At 44.5% G+C, this 20,780-nt stretch overlaps 1 protein-coding gene across 2 annotated transcripts; it reads right to left on the reverse strand.

The window, feature by feature from the left end:
• Positions 1 to 5,179: 5,179 nt before the first annotated feature.
• Positions 5,180 to 20,532, reverse strand: LOC129328295 (E3 ubiquitin-protein ligase TRIM7-like). 2 transcript variants are annotated; one of them, XM_054977263.1, is made up of 7 exons: positions 19,918 to 20,532; positions 19,014 to 19,109; positions 17,014 to 17,244; positions 11,143 to 11,165; positions 9,764 to 9,879; positions 7,651 to 7,683; positions 5,180 to 6,432 (listed from the first exon to the last, which is right to left on the reverse strand). In XM_054977263.1, exons 1-7 carry the CDS (start codon positions 20,308 to 20,310, stop codon positions 5,921 to 5,923), a joined length of 1,404 nt encoding a protein of 467 aa, XP_054833238.1. In that variant the 5' UTR covers positions 20,311 to 20,532; the 3' UTR covers positions 5,180 to 5,920. The 2 variants fall into 2 exon arrangements, with proteins under 2 accessions (XP_054833238.1, XP_054833237.1); XM_054977262.1 differs by having other exon boundaries at positions 5,180 to 6,435; positions 19,918 to 20,531.
• Between the last annotated feature and the right edge of the window lie 248 nt (positions 20,533 to 20,780).

Genomic DNA, 20,780 nt, shown 5'->3' on the forward strand with positions numbered 1-20,780 from the left:
GGCATGAGGCCTGCACCTTAGGGAGGCTTGCAGCTTTTATGTTCCTGTAGTAGCTGCTGGTTCACGGTGGGAACCAAATGCCAACCTCTGTCCACTCTGAGCAAGGGCCTTGCCCACTTTCCTGAAACATGGGGTGGGTGTTACATTTAGGGTATGGTGCTCAGAAGAGCCACAGGCAGCTCTCGAGCCACTGAGTATCAGTGGTCAAAATGTAAAGCCTAGGGCAGGCTGAACTGAGAGATACAACAGGGAGTTACAGAGGTATGATAGGTGAGAAACATGAGACCCCTGTTAAGACTTGCTCAAATGATAGCATTAACCTTCTTGATGGACATTAATTTCCCTTGGCATCCTTCCTTTGAAGTTCCTGCAAGAGAATAGTGACTTTAAGAGCTGCTCCCTTTTTATAGGTCAAAGTGGAAAATGTGCCAGGAATCTGGCACAGGCCTTTCCTTCTTGCAGTGATAGTGTCAGTAATGGCTAGGACAAAGACGGGTCCATTTCTCCACTGCTCATACAGATAAGAGCTCCAACTGAAAAAGAGCTCTTCTAACACACACACACACCCTGCTGTCCCTTACAGAAATCGCTTTAAACCACTCACAAGTCTTTCTCCATTTTTAAGGGGGAATTTTCCTATGGAGATTAACAACCGTAGGGAGGCAGGAAAAGCAAATTGCAGCTATTTTTACAAGAAAAAGGGCAAGGGAAGAGAAGCCCAAGTCAAGAAGTTCACACTATCCATTCCTGAAGTGTCAACCCCCCCACCCCCCCACACAGACAGGTGAACAAACTGACATGGGGAATTTGTTTGTGTGTTTGTTCAGGGAGCAGAAAACCAGGTAGCTGAGAGTGTCAGTAAGAAAATGATCACAGAGACTAAATTTAAAGGTCTTAAAGGTTTATTAAGGAATCTGGTACAATCATGGAGAAAATTCACAGAATCACTGGGTTGGAAGGGGCCATACAGACCTTTTAGTCCAACCCCCTGCCCAATGCAGGATCAGCCTAAAACATCCCTGACAAATATTCGTCCTGCCTCTTCCTGAAAACTGCCAGTGAAGGGGAGCTCACCACCTCCCTAGGCAGCTGATTCCACCTTTGTACTACTATGACCATGAAAAAGTTTTTCCTAATATCCAGCCGGTGCCTTTCTGCATGTAATTTAAGCCCATTGCTTTGGGTCCTATTCTCTGCTACCAAGTGGAACAGCTCCTTGCCCTCCTCCAAGTGACAGCCTTTCAAATAGTTAGAGAGCAATCATGTTCCCCCTCATGTTCTCCAGACCCCCGTTCATTCTCGCTGCTCTCTTCTGCACCCTCTCAATTTTGTCCACATCCTTCTTGAAGTGAGGTCTCCAGAACTGCACAAAGTACTCCAGGTGTGGCCTGACCAGGGCATTATAGAAAGGGACCAGGACCTCCTGCGATTTTGATGCAATGGCCTTTTTGATACAACCCAAGACTGAGTTTGCCTTTTTTGCCACCGCATCACACTGACTGCTCATATTTAGTTTACAATCCACTTACCCCAAGATCTCTTTTGCATAACTACTACCCAGAAGTGTATCCACCATCCTGTATTTGTGCTTCACATTTTGTGGCCCAGATATAATATTATGCAGTTATATATGCTGAATTACATCCTGTTCGTAACTGTCCACTTCTCCAGAGAATTCACGTGTTCTTGAATTTTAACTCTACCATCTTGGGTGTTTGCCACTCCTCCCAATTTGGTATCAGCAAATTTAATGAGTAGCCCGTTTACCCCTTCATCCAGATCGATAAAAATATTGAAAAGTATTGGGCCCAAAACTTAGCCCTGTGGCACCGCACTGGACACCTGCCTCCAATCTGATAAAACACCATTAACTACCACTCTTTGAGTGCGGGATGGGAACCTCACCCAAGTCAGAGATGCCCGCTGTGAGCAGGTGAGGTGTAGGCAGGCCAAGAGGGGCCACCTGTCATCAGAGGGGACAGGCAGGGGACCCAGCCCTGTGGGTCCCTCTCACGCCCCTTCTGAGCAGGCTCCCCACCCTGGCATGTCCATGGAGATGCTCTGGAGCCACTCTGGGATCGTGAGTGACATGAGAGATGATTCGGCGGAGGCAATGGTTAGGGACTACCTTGCAGAGCCCTGCGAGTTGCTGTCCACCGATCCGCTGTGCTACTGGGCCAAGAAGGTGGTGGTCTGGCCGGACCTCTCCCTTGAGGTGCAGTGACTCCTCTCATGCCCTCCAACGGGCGTGGAGAGTGAGCGCGTCTTTTCCTATGAGGGTGACATTGTCAGCCCGCATCACTCTCGCCTTCTCCCATGGAAAGTTGAGCAGTTGGTCTTCCTGAAGGTCAACTCTCGGTTCTTCGATTTCTCAGGACTGGACTACCAGAGTGAATGAAGTGAGTCCTCCTTGTAACCTGCATCCTCTGCATTCTAGGACCTGAGGAATCATGCTCTTCCCTACTTTAAAACTTGTAGAAGTAGATTAAAAACGGCCAGCAGGAGGGTGGGACTCAGTGGCAAAGGGAATGCACCCTGCAATTTGGCTTCCCCTCCCCAAACAGGAATTTAAAAAATGACCCAAAACTGTCACAGACCCCAAGGGCACAAATTCTGATAACAACATGCCCCAGAAATGTTGATTGCCACTGGAGGAAGAGACAGGTTAGATAGGGACTGGTTAGGTTAGGGAGACTAGGTATGCTGTTTTTTAATGTTTTAAAATGTTGTTTAATGTTGTTGCATGCTGTTAAAATGTTCATGTTGGGGGAGGAGGGGGGCAGGTAGGGATGATGGGGGTGGGGGCCAGCTGATGACGAAGGCTACATCACTGTCTCACAGGTGTTTTCCAGTTCAGCCTGAAGCTGGCAGGGGGGGAGGAAACTCTGCAACTGTGCTCCGCAAATGCCATTGTGTTGTGCTTGTGGCTAGGTACTGTTCTGCTGGAGTTTCCTCATGGGCTGAACTGAAAGCCCAGCTGCAGGAAATGACAATGGTTCTGCTGGACTAAGTTGCAAGAGTGCCCCCCCCCCTTTATTTTGGTTTGGGAGGAATGGATGCTTGCCATCGTGCTGTGCCTGTGCCAAGAAATAAAAGTGTTTTTGAAAGAAACTGTGTGTGTGTTGTTGTAATTCTGTCATGAATGGGTCCCATTCATGCCACTGAGTTGCTATACCATAGCTGTCTATAGATTGCCAAATGACTTTGCTGTGCCTTGATGCTATACTGCAGTTGTTTTAACCTAACTTCCTTTCAAAGGCTTGGGTCACCTGTTATCACTTCTGAGACTGTCTCAGTCAGCACTGTGGCCTTGGCCACAGGTGTATGCCAGACTTGTTTAGATTTACAGTCTTCATGTACTATTTTCCCCTCTATGGACAATGCTTATTTTCTGGAATAAAGCCTTTCAACCAAGAACTTCACTGGGCTTGATGTGGGGGTACAGTTTGCCTACCATAGTATCTTATAACTGACAGATTCTCTGATTTGAAGTAAGCTGTGATACTATTATGTGGGCGACTGGTGTGATGTCTTGTGTTGTGCCTTTGTCAGATCTGTAGATGTCTAGCCATGATAGGAGTACATCTGGAGCCCTCGCAACAAGCACTCAAAGGTCTTGGTTGATAAGGCTTTATTCAAAGGTCAAATCCTAAGCATAGGTACAATCAAACACCTTCCAGCCCAAAGGCAAAAGTTGGCAAGAATGGTACATTCTGGAAAATCACTATGTTAAAAAGGAATGATTACTCTTTCCCCCCTCCCTTATAGTAAACTATAACTTTAGCATTCACAGTTCTTATGAGATAACTCGGTGCAGATAAGTGGGAAGAACCTAAGATTAAACAGGGACAGGCAAGTCTTTCTACTGAAGGTCATTTTGCATACTAAAGATAACAGCAAAAACAGCATCTGGTATCTGAGCTGAAAATTGAGCAATTGTGCACACAGTTCAAATCATACAGCACTAACAGAATGTTTAACATATTGATCAATTGGTGGGAAAACTGGAGGGTCCAGTCATGACAGCCTTCATGCTGTGTGACTTAAAGCCAGGAAAGAAATAAAATGTTTTGGCAAGTAATTGTGTTTTTGTGATTCTCTGATTTGAAGTAAGCTGTGGCACTATTATGTGGGAGACTGTCGTGATGTGTCACACTAAAAATATTTTTTAAAACTTTATTCTATGTGTGTTTGTGTGTTATTCTCTGGTGTGAAGGTTAGTTCCCATCATAGGGAACAATAGTGGGGTGGCTGGCCATCCTGCTCTGGGGGTGGTGGGGGAACTTTGGGGAGGATGTCTGTGGTTCAGGTGTGCTTTCCCAGGGACAAGCTTGCACTCAGGAGTGTGCCTTCCACTGTGGCACCACTGGCCTGTGCGTAATTGCCCTGGGAAAGACAGTTTAAAAGTTACCACCATAGGGAACAATGGGGAGTGGCTGGCCAGCCTGCTCTGGGGATGGCAGGGAACTTAGGGAAATGTGTCTTTGGGTCTGTGGGGCTGTTGGGGGGTAGATTTAAAGGAGGGTTGTGCCTGTGGCCATAGATGCCACATTCCATGTGTTCCTGCTGCAGGAGTCTGGATTTTCCCATAAAAGGAACCAATGGAGAGTGGCTGGCCAGTTACTACAGGGGTGGTTAGGTTTTGGGGAGTGTGTGTGTGATTCTGATGGGTTGCTTGGTGAGTGTAGTGTAGCCGGACTGTGGCTGTAGCCATTGGCAGCCCCAATCCATGTGTTTCTGCTGTGTGGAAGTGTTCCCCATGGTAGAAAGCAATTGAATGATGTGGTGGTGGGAGAACCACCTTTGGAGGGCCATGACATGGCCCCCCAAAGTGCAATCTCCCTGAAACTTGGGGAGGGCATGGTAGGAGAGGTAGGAGCAGGTCCCCTGAAAATTGGGTGCAGTTTGTCTGCAAAATGCCACCCCAAGCCACCTAGAGAAAAGGCCTTTGTTTGTGCCCCATAGAGAATAGAGGGGAGTGGGGGAGGATAGGGGCACCATCTTTGGGAGGCCATAACATGCCCTCCCCAGGTGCAATCTACCTAAAACTTGGGGGAGGGTGGGAGGAGAGCTAGGAGAGGGTCCCCTGAAAATTGGGTGGATTTTTCAAAAGACTTTTCCACCAAGCCATAAACACTTCATGCAAAACTACTTTTCTACTTTCATGTAACCCATTTTTAAACCTTTGTAAATCCTAGTAAGGGTGGCACAGAGCAAATGAAAAATGAAACACATTAAGAAGACAACTTCACAGCAGAATCAACTTTACTGCAACCACTCCAAATGTATTCTTAAAAAATTACACATGAAGCTGTCTTGCCCTGAAAAACTGCCCGCCAGAGCTGACAAAACTGACTATAATAGACCAATGGTTTGATTCAGTGTATTGAGAGAAGTTTCTGACATCACCCATTGCCCAATGCTTTTATTTAAAGATGCCAAGGACTGGCCGTGAGTGCTTCCGCATGGAAAACAGGTGCTCTACCACTGAGGCACAGCCTCTCCCCAGCTAAATCTCAGAATATGTATGCCTTAATTCTAAAACACAGAAATTATTTTTCCTCAAAAGAAATTTGGGGCTGCACCTCCTTAACAACTGGCCCTCTTACAAAAAATAACTGTGTAAACAGAAGTGTGTTTGGCAAGCCACCTCACCCCCACCTCAAATTTGAGTCCCTTCCCATAACCCACTGGTGAAGCATTCCCTCTCACTGGATCTTCCTGTCATTATTTCTCTTTTTCGAAGAAGCTTAGTTACACCAAGAGAAGGCTGTTCCACAAGAGCATTGGAAGAATTTGATAAGGGACTCAAGGCTGAAACCTGTAGCTTGGTCTACAATGAGACTTCATGCTACAGAAGTAGCAGTTGCTGAGGGCTTGGCTGACAGGACTTGTAAATTGGGATTTGCTTCTCCACGTCTCATGGACAGATTCTGAGATAGGATTTCTTCAAAAGCCAAAAGAAAGGCTGGAATACTAGATGCAAAGTTTGTAATCTGAAAGTGTAGAGCAGAGCTGCTGTATCAGCATCAAAAAATGACACCTGCTTCCCCATACAGTTCAGAAATACTCGGATCCTTCTGGGTTCCCCGCTTAAAGACAAAGGAGGATTGTGGGGGTAATTGACTAATCGGTACGTTCCACTCCATTTCCCAATGGCCCAGACTCCTGTCTCAGGTCCCAGGGATTCATTTTTTTTAATAACTGTATCAGCCCTACAGATGCCCACTGCCCACCCTTCTTCATTCCCCACCTCCACATCCCAGTAGCACATCCATGATATAAGACTACTTTCACCCCGTACACACAGCCAGTCATCAAATCTCCGATTAGTAGTGGGTAGATGCTGCCGTTTGTCTCCTAACGTCACACATTTCCGGTCATTCGATATGAGGAGCAGAGGATGGGCAGAGTCTGGATCCAGTGTCACATCTTCTATCGATGAGAAAAGATAAAATAAGACCTTTTTTAATCCCTGGTTTAGCTGGAATGATGAATTATCAACTTATCCCACTAACACTTATTACTTCCTAGCAAAATGTGGAAGAGTTCCTTCCCCATAACAAGGGGGAGGCCACCACTACACTCTGCTAAGTATGGACCTTCCTCCAGCACAAGGAGTGGGACAATCCCACTCACAGCTGGTTGCTTCCTCCCTGCAAGGTTCAAGTGGGATCCCTCCATTCTAAGAAGGGATAAAAATCCCATCTCAGAATCTGTCCATGAGACACAGGAAAGCAAATCCTGACCTGCAGGTCCTGCAACCCCAGCCCCCAGGAACTGCAGCTTCTGTGGCCACAGAAGTCCCATCCTGACACTTCTTCCCTTCACAGGAGCCATAATGGGTGACCACTTCTACAAACTCAAATATCACCTAACTCTTTTTTTTTTTGCAGTCTCTGTTACCATTTATTTCCCATTTTGCAGAACTGCAAATTGTATCCAAAATCAGGCCTGTTTTACAGCTTGCTTTATTTATTTATTTCTCACTGAAACTCCAGGTGGATTACATAGTGATTCAATATTGTCAGTTTCAAGTACATTTCAATGAACAATGTAACTGGATATATAAATACAGGGGGGGGGGAAACTCGGCAAGAGTCAAGCCTTGGCTATTTGATATAAGGGCTGTGATAAGGACACACACACATACCCCGTGGACCAGAACTGCCATGGAGCAATGAGAAGCGCACAAGACAACTCTGCTGTCCTTTTTAAACTCAAACAAACATCTATTTGAAGCAGTGCTACCAAAACTTCCATTCCCTTGGTTTTTAGTACAAGCAATCCAAGATGACCCACGGAGAATGGAACCATGAGAAACAACCCTGCATTGGTCTTGAATTGCTTTGGAATTACACCGTAGCCAAAGGGATGTCTCTTATCCATAGACTTTTTTGTAACTCTTACTCTTCACTATAGTCAAGGCAGCTTCTGAATAGATCTTGCCAATTTCCAATAATCAGGGGTTGCAGCGGGTGTGATGTTTGATCATTGTCAGAATACCAAATAAGTGATCAGAAATAGCCAGCCCTTTGTCAAGTCATCTGGTTCAATAGCTGTACCAGACTAACATGTTTTTATGCAACAAAATGAATGGACACACAAACCCATTTTACACAGCCACCCCCTTGGGGTCCTGAAATTTACCTTTATGTAGCCAGTTTTCATAGGGCAGAGTGTCTAGGAAGAAACAAGATAAGAGATTCAGTGCCTACCATTATGGTTATGGCTTATATGCTGGGAAATAAACCAGATTCTGCAAGGCACCAATGCAGACAAGCATGACAGAGAGCAGGCTTTCTAATGCCAGCCCCTGAAACTTTTACATGGCCCAGTGAGCTCCAAAAGAAACTGCCCACAAACAATGAACGTGGGCTGCTCTTCCACACAGTGACGATTTTCTCTGTAACTCTTGCTTGCAAACACAGGTGCATTCATAGTGGCAGTGGAAATTCCACATGGCGGTCTTCTATGCACCCCCCGCACCACCTCTTGTAAAAATCAGGAGCTGCTAGTTCCCTGCTTTCATTTAAAAAATAAACCTCTGCAACAAAAGAATTCTTTGTTCCCTGTGGGAGTCACCTCCCCCTTTTTTGCATCATAGTTAATTACAGGAAAAGCCTATCTCTCTGTTTGAAATATTCCTGGGCTGGAACTGAATGATGTTTGCAGAGGATTAGGGGGGAGGGCTGAAGCAGACATGCCCGGTTGTCTCCCAGACAAGTTACGATGTGCCTGCAAGGGAAAGACGCACATGTGCTGCAATTAACCCAGCCCGGTCCATGGCCAAGCCAAAGCCCACACTCTGAGAAGATGCACATAGTAGAGAGCAGCAGCGGCAGCCCCACAGGTGTAGCTATCGACCAGCGGATGCAATACCTTCTGGCGAGGAAGTGCTTTACCTTTAAGGGAGAAAGTTAGCCGGTAGTTACAAACACCTGGTCAACAGTACTTTTCTGGACAATTGCCTCTGGGGCAGACAGGGGCTGCAGCCACCGTCCTCTCCTCCGCCAAGGCTAGTGGTCAGGTGAGTTCAGGTGATGGGGCAGCCAGCACAAATCAGCGAGCTGGCTTAACCACCGCCCCATCTCCTTCTTACCTGTAACTGCTACCTCACTCCTTACTGAGATGGAACTTCAGAGTCAGATAACTTGCAAGGAAACTTGAGTGGCTATTGTTAGTTAGTCAGACAGTCTGGACTTTGCCCTTCTTCCCTTGAGAAAGTGCAAAGTTCTCCCAGTTTTCTCACAAAGTCCCCAAAGTGTACTCAGTGCCCACCACCGTGATTACCCTCTCTCCCGCCTCGTGCTCAAAGTACCCATGGAAGAAGACTGACGGACAGAGCTCTCAGCTGTGTGCTCACTTACCTGAGGTCATGAGCCGCGCAGCTGGACATTTTGTAGGGTGCGTCTGCAGGTGATTGGGTGTGGGGAAGGGGGCTCGCCCACCCCGGAAGTGGATGCGGATTGGCTCCCGTGGTGGTTCCCATCCTATGCCCCTTCAGGCTGCAGGGGACGGGGCTGGATGCCGAGAAAGGGGCTCGGTTTTCCCATTCAATGGGCACCCATGAGCTGTGCCTCCTTTTTTCATGGCATAACTTTCCACCGCTGGGGGGGGGGCATTCCTAAGGCTGGAGTGGGTTTGGAAGCGAACTAACTCACGCCTTGCCCTCTCCCGTGCCAGCGTGGGAACTTATGCCAAACTTGCATGTTCGCCTGCGGCATCCTGTCTGCAGTACTGCCCCTCAGGCGCGTGCCGGTGGGGAGGGGTTTGCGTCAACCTAAGTGCAAGAAGACTCTCACCAGCACATTTTATACACAGACACTAACTTACTCCCATGTCTGTCAAGGTGCGGGCAAAGGGCTCTTTCACCCTTTTCTCTGCAGTGAGAACTGTAGGAAAGGTTTGGCAAAATCCTCCCTATATTACATATTGCAGCTCCCCTGTGATCTTGGCAAAGGGCTCTAAAACTTCCCCAACCTTCCAGGACAAATACCTCCCCTTAGGCACCTCATCTCCCTTCTTGTTTGCTTTAAGTACAAAAAAAACCATGAACAGATCCCAAATAATATGCAGCTCAGCCCTAAATTTACTGAAAGCAGAAGGTGCTCGTGAGGAAAGAAACAGGGACTGCTGATAGAAGCAAAATTCGTTCATTCTCGCCTGAACTGAAACACAATGTTGCCTTCCCACAAAGAGATTCCACCCTCTCCTGCTTGGGAGCCAATATGGTTTCCAGCCTGAAAGGACACTTTACTACCTTTGAGTTTCTCCACGACATTTTCCAGAATAAGATCGATATCACAGAATGCCTTTACTTTCCATTTTAGTAGAGGAAACACGACCAGATCCTCAAACATTTGCTTCTGCTCACACCTGAAGACAAAAAGTTGCTTTTGTTTTTAAATAGCCAACACATCCTAAACTCTCAAGAATAGATATTCCCCTGAATTATAAATAAAAGCTGCCCCATTAAAGTGTTGGTAAGTAGTTCCAGAAGCCAATATAGATGCATCCCATTTTTTCCAGTTTACTTATACCTTAAAACACAACATGGCTATGGCCTACTGTCCAATGAACTGGGCACGCTGTCTTTCAAATCTCCTTTGGCCTCTGAGGAGGGTCACGCTAGGACAGGGGTCTCCAATGAGATGCCCATAGGAGCCACGGTACCAGCTGACACCTTTCCTGGCGACTTCCACGTTATTAGAAAGTGGCTGGTGCCAGATGGGGCTTTTACCCAGCAGGACTTCTGGAGATCTGATTGGTTGCGCAAATTTTTAAAACATTGCTTTGGCGGCGGCAGCTAATGCAGCACAAGCATCTTCAGTGTGTGACTGAAGACAAGTTGGGTATATGCAAGAAAATATTTTAAAATAATATGTACATTTAAAAAGGCATAATGTTAAATAGAGTTTCTTCTTGAAATATTTTAAGAGTTACTATTGGAGTTATGCATAGCCTCACTCCCTTACTTTTTAAGGCTGGCTCTGCTTCCTGCAGCAGCCATTTTATGGCTACACCCACCAACCCGTGGCAGAATTCCATAGGTGCTTGTAGGTTTAACTGCAGGGTCACTGCAGAGGAGGAGAAACATTTTGTGACAAAGCCCTACAAAGAATAACCAGCAATACGGTGTGACACAAAATGTCTATCAAAATTACTATCATTTTTTTTAAAAAAATAAACAAACATGTTGGCAGAATTGCTTATCACACATTGATTTAAGCGGAGTTGGGGCATGGGGAGGCCTAATCAAGCTGTTAAGGACCAGATCTTGAGACCCAGGGTAGTATAGCAGATAGAGTTTCAGACTAAGATCTATGACAGCCAGGTTTGAATCCCTACTCTGCCACAGAAACTCACTAGGTAACCTTAGGCCAGTTACTTATTCTCAGTCTTTCCAAGCCCACTGGTTTGCCATGAAGATAAAGGAGAGGAGAACAACGTAAGTTGATTTGTGTCCTTATAGGGAAGAAAGGTAGAATATAAATGAATTTAAAAAATAAATATGCAAGTATTGGCCATTCATTGCCTATCTTTGTCCTAATGACTTGTTCATCAATGTTACCTCAACTTTCCTCCCCCCCCCCCTACAAGAATCATAGAGCATGAAAAACACCAACTGGTTCTACTTACCTCTGCAAGGTGCTGCTAACATCCTAGTAGAGAAAGAAAGAAGAGGAAACTCAAAAGCAACCAATTCAGGACAGGCAAAACAAACAACTTCATGTAATTGTTAAGGGATTTTTTTGAGGGACCCCTCTTCTAAAAATCATGTGAGAGCGCTCATCCAAGCTGACAAGAGGAAAATTAGCTTCAGTGGTAAATTCCTTCTCCTTTGCTGCAGAGATTAGACTGTGGGTCAGCCTGAACCCACAGTAAGTGAGAAAGTTATTGGCATACTGTAAGCATCCCTGTTGTTTGCATTTCATAACTAAGATTTCAGCCTTGAATGTGTCACTTATCAGAAGCTGTTTCAAATTTATAACAAGAGTATGGCTCCGGTATTTGAAATGTTTCTATGACTGACCTGTCACTCAAGCTTGTGTGGTTCCTTGTATCCTGGGGGATGAAATTCTGAAGAGATGTTTGTATTAACCTTTTTGATTTTTTAATTCATTTTGTTCTGTAAACAATTTGGCATTAAAGTCTTTAAACATAAGGCATAAGATAGCTCAGCATGCATCAGGCCCCGAGAACCTCATGCTTTGTATAACAATAAAACTCATCCTTTTCTGTATCACTTTGATTGGTGTCTTCGATTATATTTGGGTAAGTGGCACAAGGGAAATTTATAATTGGCAGCAGAGTACTATTAGTAATGCATACTTTGCATAATATATAAATAACCATAACTAGATTGGGGGGAGGGGGGTGGCCATAGGTTTTTAAACAATCTGATATATCCACAGAAGGGAGCAGTCTTTCAGTGGCTTTCAATAACAAAAATAACAATAATAATACTGTGCTTATATATACTATTAAGAGTATATTATTCAGAGTATACTATTCAGAGTGGTGAACAAAAGCATTGTTGTTCTTATCTCCAAAACACAACTGGGGCTGAGAGAAGTGGCTTACCCAAGGCCACCTTCTGAGCTCATGTGATTCAAACCAAAAGAGTGGTGACTCGCAGCCCAACCACTTAACTACTATGCTACAGTAGGTCTCCAGGACAATTCAGTGGCACCTTCACCTTCAGAGGCAGTGTGCAGGAGACCACTGTGGCGTCCTATAGGCTCCCCAGAAGAAGTGGCTGTCCTCTAGAAAGACAAATCCTGGGTCTGATCCAACAGGGCACTTTTTACATTCCTTCCATCGAAAGAGCTTGGAAAGTGGGGGGCTTCCGGGCTTCCAACTTGGTTATGGCAATTTGCCCAAGACACAGAGACTGGAGTGAGAGGGTACCTTCATCCAGCAAAGATAAAATGCTATATGTGATTTCAAGAACAGAAGCTCTTCAGGAGACAATACAGCAGTACAAAGACAAAAGTCTCTGACCCATTTCTCTTGAAGGCTCCTCATGAGTATAAAGCTTACCATTAACACAACAGATTTGTATCCCTTCACTTGTACAGCTGGCTCCTTCATTCCTGTACATGTAATCAAGGAGGCATAAAGCTGCTTAGCGCCAGCCTTCCTCTCCCCCAACCGGCCTCCTGCTGAAAGAGGGTATGATCCCCTTGGTCTGCTGAACATCAGCTAGCATGCCACCTGTCCCACAGGTACACAGAGGGATTGTGGAATAAGAATGCTGCGTTGCTGCTGGTATGAGAAAAGGCACATTAGCCTCTGATGAGATGAGAATTTTGCATTGTAGTTTTCTTTTTCGCAATCTGAAGGAATCTCCAACTCCAGAATAATGTCATCATGTTACACCAACTATGACTGATTTTCACTTGTGTACATTAGTCTGTGTATCTCTTAATATCACTATGGCCATTTCCACACACGCTCAATAATGCACTTTCAATGCACTTTCACAATCCTTTAGAAGTGGATTTTTTGTTCCACACATGGAAAATCAGTTTCAAATGTTCACTAAAGAGTATTGAAAGTGGATTATCCAATGTATATGGAAGCAGCCTTTGTATTTTATTTTAATTGATCTTAGTAGGATGGGTTTGGGCCACTTTGACTCAATGGGCGAGTTGTGGTCAGAATTCTGTGGTTTGGATCGAGGCTGGACCCAAACCTATAGCATAGAACCAGTCCTGGCTTAAAAGCAACTTCCTAAGGCTCTCTCTGATTTAAAGTTTCATTTCATGTGCGTCTGTTTTTTGAGAGAGCCGGCTGAAGGATGCAGCATCTTTCCCCTGACAAGAACCAGGAGGGGCCATAAAAGAGGACTAATTGGGCAAAGGCCTTTGGCCTAAACATATAACTCACAACAAGAGCCAGTGAGGGTCATAAGTAAAGACAAATGGGCAAGGACCCTTCTGGCCTCTACGTGTGAATTATAACAAGCCCAGCAAAGTGGACACTTTATCAGGCTTCAGAACATTGCATTCTGCCAGGGACTGCACACATTCCTTTGTTATTTACAGCTATAGCGTACATGTATGGCCGAATCCACATTACCTTTCAGAAATCGCGCTTGAAAGACGCTATACTTCCGGGTGTTTCGCGGACATTTAGCGCAACACCGGGACGCGCGGAGGTAATGTGGATTCGGCCAGTATCAACTGTCTATCATGTGAGAAGAGAATGTTCTAATAACAATCCTATGTCAGGAGAAGAGAAGGTCTCAATTGTATTTCACCAATATCCCTGTGTCAGGAAAATACCCGAGAAAAGTAAAACAAGACCCATGTGTCCAGCTATGTCAGAGGCCCAGGGAATTGGTCTATAAAAGTGGCAGGCACAGGAATACTCTTCACTGCTTTTTGGGAAGACACAGGAACCCTGTGTCTGCCAACGAGAAGTCACAGCACTGCCCCTTGGGGAGGTACTGAGACTTGCTTGGTACTGTGCCTCACAGTGGTAGTCATTGACTGACCCTTGGGGATACACTGGTTCCTGTTTGGGCCTGTGTGTATCAACGGTAGTCACTGCACTGCCTCATGGGAATTCAGAGTGGCCTACTTGGCCCTGAGGTTTCCAACGGGTGGACCAAGAGATCTCTTGAGGGTATTGGGATTTATAGTATAGAACTGTTACTTTTGCATGCTTATAGATTTGTATAAGGATTTTATTATAGAACGGTTAGGATTTTATTATAGAACTGTTATAGGTTTGTATAGGATTTTATATTATAGTGATAAGTATTCTTGCTAAGTCTATATAAGGGTTATATGTGTTGCATGCTTGTATGTCTGTGTCATTATTAGTCTTACTAACCATCTGAAACATCCAAGGACAGACAGGCCCAGTGTTGGCGCTTTGTCTTGCTATTAATGTATCTTTCCTTGTTTCTATAATAAACCTTCAGTACTGGTTAAGATCTTGTCTGTTTAAAGGTGTTTGTCCACGTCAGTAGCTCAGATTAGTACTAGGGAAAGCAAGCTTAGCTTGAGTGTTACATCCAGGGGTCATTTTGTAGAAAAAGAGTTGGAGGAACTCATTAGCATAACTCATTAGCATATGCCACACCCCCTGCCATCACTGGAAGTGTGTCATTGGCGTAACTGGTTTGCATATACCACACCCCCTGACATCACCTATCCTGGCTGTTTTGGATCCAATCCTGGCAATTCAGGACCGAAATTGGGCCCAAAATGGCAAAAGGGGGCTGAAAATGGCCGAAAAGGGGCCCAAAGTGGTTAGAATTGGGCCGCTGCTGAGTGGAAGAGTGATCCACCACCTGTCAGAGGCCCAATCTGGGCCATTTTGGCCCCAATCCAGGCTGAAACGGGCCCCAAATAGCTGAGAGTCAGGTGGGCGGGGCCACCTGACATTGTGACCTCTTTGAGGAACTGCCGGAACCCGGGGTGGATTTGATTTAAATCAAACTGATTTAAATCACGATTTAAATCACGATTTAAATCACTAGTCATTAAGGCTTGATTTAAATCATAGTTTTCTACATAAAGACTAATTCTTGCTGGTATAACTTTAATATGCAAGTAGATGCCTGCCTTACCGATAGGTAAAGGAACTTCATTAAAGTATTCCCAAACTGGGTCTCTTTTACGGCCTGCTGCCATTATAGGTTTTTTCCTCCAAGGAAAGAATGTGATAAACCTCAGGTCATACACACAAAAGATCCAAAGACTTGTGCAGTATTGTGCTCAAAATGTTTCACTTTCATTTTGTACTGCTTGCCCCTCCCTCCTCACACTTAGTTTCTTCTTGTGCAGATCTATTCCACTCCAAACAATCAGAAAAATATTGTTTCTATTCACTGAACTTCTTGAAACTGGAGGGGTTGATTCTGTCTTCATAGGATTAAGGATTAAGGTCTTTTTCTCAACTCTGTTCATGTTATAACATTTTTGCTGTGAAGAAGAGGTATGTGATCTCTGCTGAGCTGACACAAATTCAGTTTTGAGAACTGCAAAACCAAGCATCTGTGATAATATCTTGTAGGCAGAGAAACTGCCCAATAATCTTACAAAAACCTCTGGAAGAGCATGTGAATGGATTAATGGAATTTATTTACCAAAAAAATTAAACATATACAGCCTTATTCTACATAATTAAAAACTAATCTTTATTTCATGATGGAATAACCTTTGGATGGTAATATATTTTCCTCAAAAAGCATTTTATTTTAAAAAAATCCGATTTAAATTTAAAAAATCCGATTTTTTAATTTTTTTTAAAAAAATCATTGATTTTTATCCACCCTGGCCGGAACTGCGTTCCTGTGCGTTCCCCCTCAAAATGAGCCCTGGTTACATCCACCCAGGCCTTGGTAAGTGGCCCCCCAGAACAAAGAACCGACGTGCTAACGGGGACCCATGAAGAGAGAAAGGAGGAGGGGTCCCTCCAAATATTTCTCACAACACGATAATCCACGTTTCTGGACTGAGGACTCGGTTAAAGCAGGTACAAGGTCTAAGATCTTTGCTCCTTACCCTCCTCCCCTTCAAATAAATACAAGATAGAACTGAAATCCATGCAAGCGTGGGGCCAAACTGCAGTCCTGCAGCACACTTAGGGCCAAGCTACACATGACGAATGACACTTGAACGGCAAGTGGATTGAGAATTAATTGAGAATTAAAAATAAGCCCGACTGAACCCAATGAAGCGTATATCTTCTATAAGCACAAGTGTTCTGCAGTTGTAGCTGACTCGCATGGTACTTGCACTGGTAAATGCCTTATTTATGTTTAGTATGCACAGTGCTAAAGCCAATAGGTGTCCTTAACCAAGTTTCTAAAACAGGAATCTAGTGACACATTAGACATCAAAAAAACTGTATTCCAGCATAGGTTTTCATGAGTAAAAGCTAACTTCATCTGATGCACAAAATACATAGTATATAAATATTATTATAAATATATAACAATAGAAAAGGCAACAGCAAGAATATGTTACAAAAAGAGGTTGGTTTAAAACTAAATACAAGAAAAAGTGTAATAAACCAGAAAAATTTCATCTCAAACTAAACACACACACACACACACACACCTGCAATTTTGGCATATAAATATCTCCACCTAATAGATGTACACTTCTTGTATCTGATGAAATGAGCTCTGACTCACGAAAGCTTAGGCTGGAATATGTTTTGTTAGACTCTAAAGTTGCTACAGAATAACATGGCTACCCACCTGGGATTAACCAAGACTGAAACGGAGGGAATGTACTGGGCATTGTTTCAACTAATCTAACATCACTGGAAGAATCTCTCTAGGGTCTGTAACAGAGGGAACGCACTGGACATCATTATGCCCACTTTATCTGAAGGCCTCAGGGATACCATGCTCCACCCTGACCTACCCCAAACCACTCACGCTAGATACCCAGGAGCACAGATGCACACTTTACTCTCCCCCAAATCTCCCTCAGCGGTATTTCTTGGGTTGCTTCAAGAGAACAATTCTGGCTACAGTCCTACCTGCAGGAGTTCACTCGCTATCTGCTGGCACTTCTCCTCCAACTCCTGAATGATGTCATCTAGAGAAGAGAGTTCCTTGGAGATTCTGGCCAGGTGCTCCTCCTTGTTTTTTACAATCTCCTCTTTCATCTCATTCACCTCAGCCAGCAGAAAGTTTTCTTGTTCTTCAAGAAACTGCCGCAGCCCTCTGAACTTGGCCACTATCTTTTGTTTCTCTGCTTCAGTTCGTTTCTTAGGCAAGCAGATTCAAAGAAGAAAACAAAGTGAATCAGAAATATAGCTGGTCTTTGTTGAGTTGGCATATTTTGTTAATTGTATTCAAGAGACATTCAAATAAAAGTAATCTTGCAAAACCACATTTTACATTAAACAGTGAACTAGTTTCCTCGTGCAGATACCCTCTTTAAACCCATCTGCCTTCAGAAGCCAAAGTGCAGTTAAAGAACTTGTATGAAAGGGAATGATCTTTTATGGACAGTTTATAGAAAATCAGGCAAATTACAATACAAACAGCAAAGATACTTGGCAGTTTTTCACTCTTCATGTTCTATATTCAAATTCATCTGGCATTCATTTTGCTTATTCAGTTCCTAATTATACCTGAATATGCAGTATTTGAACTCTGACTTAGAATAATGTTTGGTATCTGAGAATCCTGCCCTTAAACAGATGTCAAACGGATCAATTTTTGGACTGAGAATATGAATTTTAAACCCTTTGATTCAGCTTCTATAACGAATCTATTAATCTCAAATTAATACTGTGTGTACCGACTGCTACTTGTTACAGTTACAGTTCCGCGGAGCCTGTAAAACAGACATGTTCCACAGGGCCTATGGTTAGGGTTGAGGAGCTGGTGGACTGTCCAGCTGGTCTCTCGCTTGGACATTTTGGGCTGCCGTGCCTTATTGTCCTGATCTTGGTGGATCTGCCATGTCTGACCTCACAATAGTCTAGATGATTGCTGTTTTCTGAAAGCCACATCTTGAAACTGCTGTTTTTACATTATTTTATATTGTATTTTATAGCTTATCTAAGATTGTTATGTATTCATATATTATTGTTGCTTTTACTGATGATGTGTGTAACCTGCCCTGAGCCTGCTTGCAGGGAGGGCAGGATATAAATCCAATAAATAAATCCAATAAATAAATATAACTTTTTAAAAACCCACAATCCCTCAATTTGCCACTGAATATAGAAAAAAGAGCAAGAGTCCAGTAACACCTATAAGACTAACAAAATTTGTGGTAGGGTATGAACTTTAATGAGTCATAGCTCCATCTGTTCCTATATCTTGGAGAGTTGAGTGATTTCCGATGCCAAATGACAATAGCTGGTGAATGACAATAGCAGGTGTGATTGGCTAGGGTGGGGTATGCAGAGGGGTGGTGTGCGTGGAGAAATCAGCATTGGTAGTAAGACAGGAAGCCTACATCTCGATTCAATCCAGGTAGATGCATTGTCTTGAGCTTCGTTATCAGTTTCAATTCAGCTGTCTCTCTTTCTAATCTCCCTTTGAAATTTCTCTGCAGGATCACTTCTACTTTTAGGTCAGCAACTGAATGTCCTGGAAGGTGAAAATGTTCCCCCACTGGTTTTTTAATGTTGTGGTTTCTGATGTCAGACTTATTTCCATTAATTCTTTGTTAAAGGGACTGGCCAGTTTGTCCAATGTAGAGCGTGGAAGGCCATTGTTTACACATGATGGCATAAATCACATCGGAGGATGAGCAGGAGTATGAACCTGTGATGGAATGGCTGATGTCCACTGATGGTGTTGCTAGGATCTATATGAGAAAAAAGTTGGCAACTTGATCTGTTGCAGGCCTTGGTACTAGAGTCCATGTTACTGTTAAGTAGTTTATCATTGTGGGGGAGTAGTTGTTTTTGGTTAGTGGGCTTTCTGTAAGCAAGAAAAGGTCACCCTCACCAGTGCCTAGTTGTATATTTTTTAAATAACTTTTTAAAACCCCAAAGGATAACCAATGACCACTTACAAGCAAGTCTTGACTTTCTTTTTCTGAGTCTGTTTTATATGCCAGGATTTTCTCTCTCTCTTTTCTCAGATTCTCTAGATAACTGCACATATAAACCTGAAAAGGGAAAAATGTTCAAGTTTTATTGACTTGATTGATTTTTCAAGATGTATGAATCAAAACAGCCATCAAAAACTGAAAGACCATGTTCACACCCAAATCCCTTTAGAACTCACAAAATTAAGCTGGTATTAACACTCACTTTGCCAAAGTATAATGCACTGGGTAGTAGAGTATGAAACTACGAAGAGGAACAAATGAAGGTTAATGGGTGAATTTCAACCAGTCACTTTCTCCTAGCTCACAAGATAATTGTGGGTGTGGGGATAAAATCCAAGTATGCCACCCCAAGCTCTTTGGGTGGGATAAAAATGACAAAGATCGCTAAAATCAGAAAACTGCAATGGAGGCCTGACATTTATTAAGATGTATAAGAAAAAAAGGTGCTGACCAGGATAACCCAAGAGAGTGCGATCTTCTCAGAAGCTAAGCAGAGTCCAACTTGAGCAGTAATTGGATGGGAGACCTCCAACAAAAACTAGGGCAGCAGGGGCAGGCAATAGCAAGCCTCCTCTGTTCGTCTTTTGCCATGAAAATCCTGCCAGGGGTCACCATGAGTCAACTGTGACTTGAGGGCAAGATTTCATTCTCCTAAGAAGAGAGAACGAAGAAAGGTAGGAAAGATCTTTTCCCAGCTTCGGGGCTCCCGGCGGGGGACCTCTCCACAGTCCAGTCCCTCCCAAGTCTTTTGCCTGGCTCTCTTCCTGGGCTGAAGCTGGGACCAGCTTCTCCCCAGGAAAGTTTCACTGTTTTTGTCGGAAGCCACACTCCGCCCAACAACCCCCTCAGCGGCCAGCTGCCCCACCTTGTACTCCTCCGCAGCTTCTTCCACAGGCGCCACTACATGATCGCGGTGCTCCCTGGATCTGTCGCACACCACGCAGATGAGGGCTTTGTCATCCTTGCAGAAGAGCTTCAGCGGCTCTTGGTGTTTCTCGCAGCACCGCTCCGCTTCCCGCTCCAACTCTTTGGCGATCTGCACCACGTTGGCCAGCAGCCTGTTGGGCTTCCAGTTCCTCTCCTGGATCGGCTCCCTGCACTGGGGGCAGGCGGCGGGCGCCTTTGCCCGGCTCGGGGTGATGCAGGAGCGGCAGAAGTTGTGGCCACAGTCCACAATCACCGGCTCAGTGAAGAAGTCCAGGCAAACGGCGCACGTCATTTCGCCCTGAAGCCGCTCTCTGGAGCTCTGCGAAGCCATGGCTCCGGCCCCAGCCCGGCTACTTTCGCTTTCTCACTGCGTCTCCTACCCCGCCTGCAGATTGGGAAAGGCATCTCGGTTTTGCTGGGAAAGCAGATGGAGTAGGGAGGAGCCAGGAGTTCCCCTTTAGCACGAACTGGCTTCCGAGAAGGGCGATGCGATAAGAGGGCCACAGAGGAATTGGGGCGGCGCAATCAGCCTCTTGGTACTCAACAAATGCGGGGGCGGGGGGGGGGGGAACTGGTATGCTATACCCTCCCTCCTGCCTGGCTTCCAAATATCTGTCTTCTGCCCACAGTCGCTTCTAGGAACAATATCTCGGTCAGGGGGATGATGCCGCCTCTCTAGATCACTGATCCAGAAAAAATAACGGTATAAAACTATGAATTAAAACAAGTCAGAAAAATAGTTTAAAAAATTAAATGAAAACAATTTTTTCGTAAAAACTCAGTTTAAACAAGCAGACCACA

Source organism: Eublepharis macularius, chromosome 4, assembly GCF_028583425.1.
Source record: "Eublepharis macularius isolate TG4126 chromosome 4, MPM_Emac_v1.0, whole genome shotgun sequence".
NCBI lineage: Eukaryota > Metazoa > Chordata > Lepidosauria > Squamata > Eublepharidae > Eublepharis > Eublepharis macularius.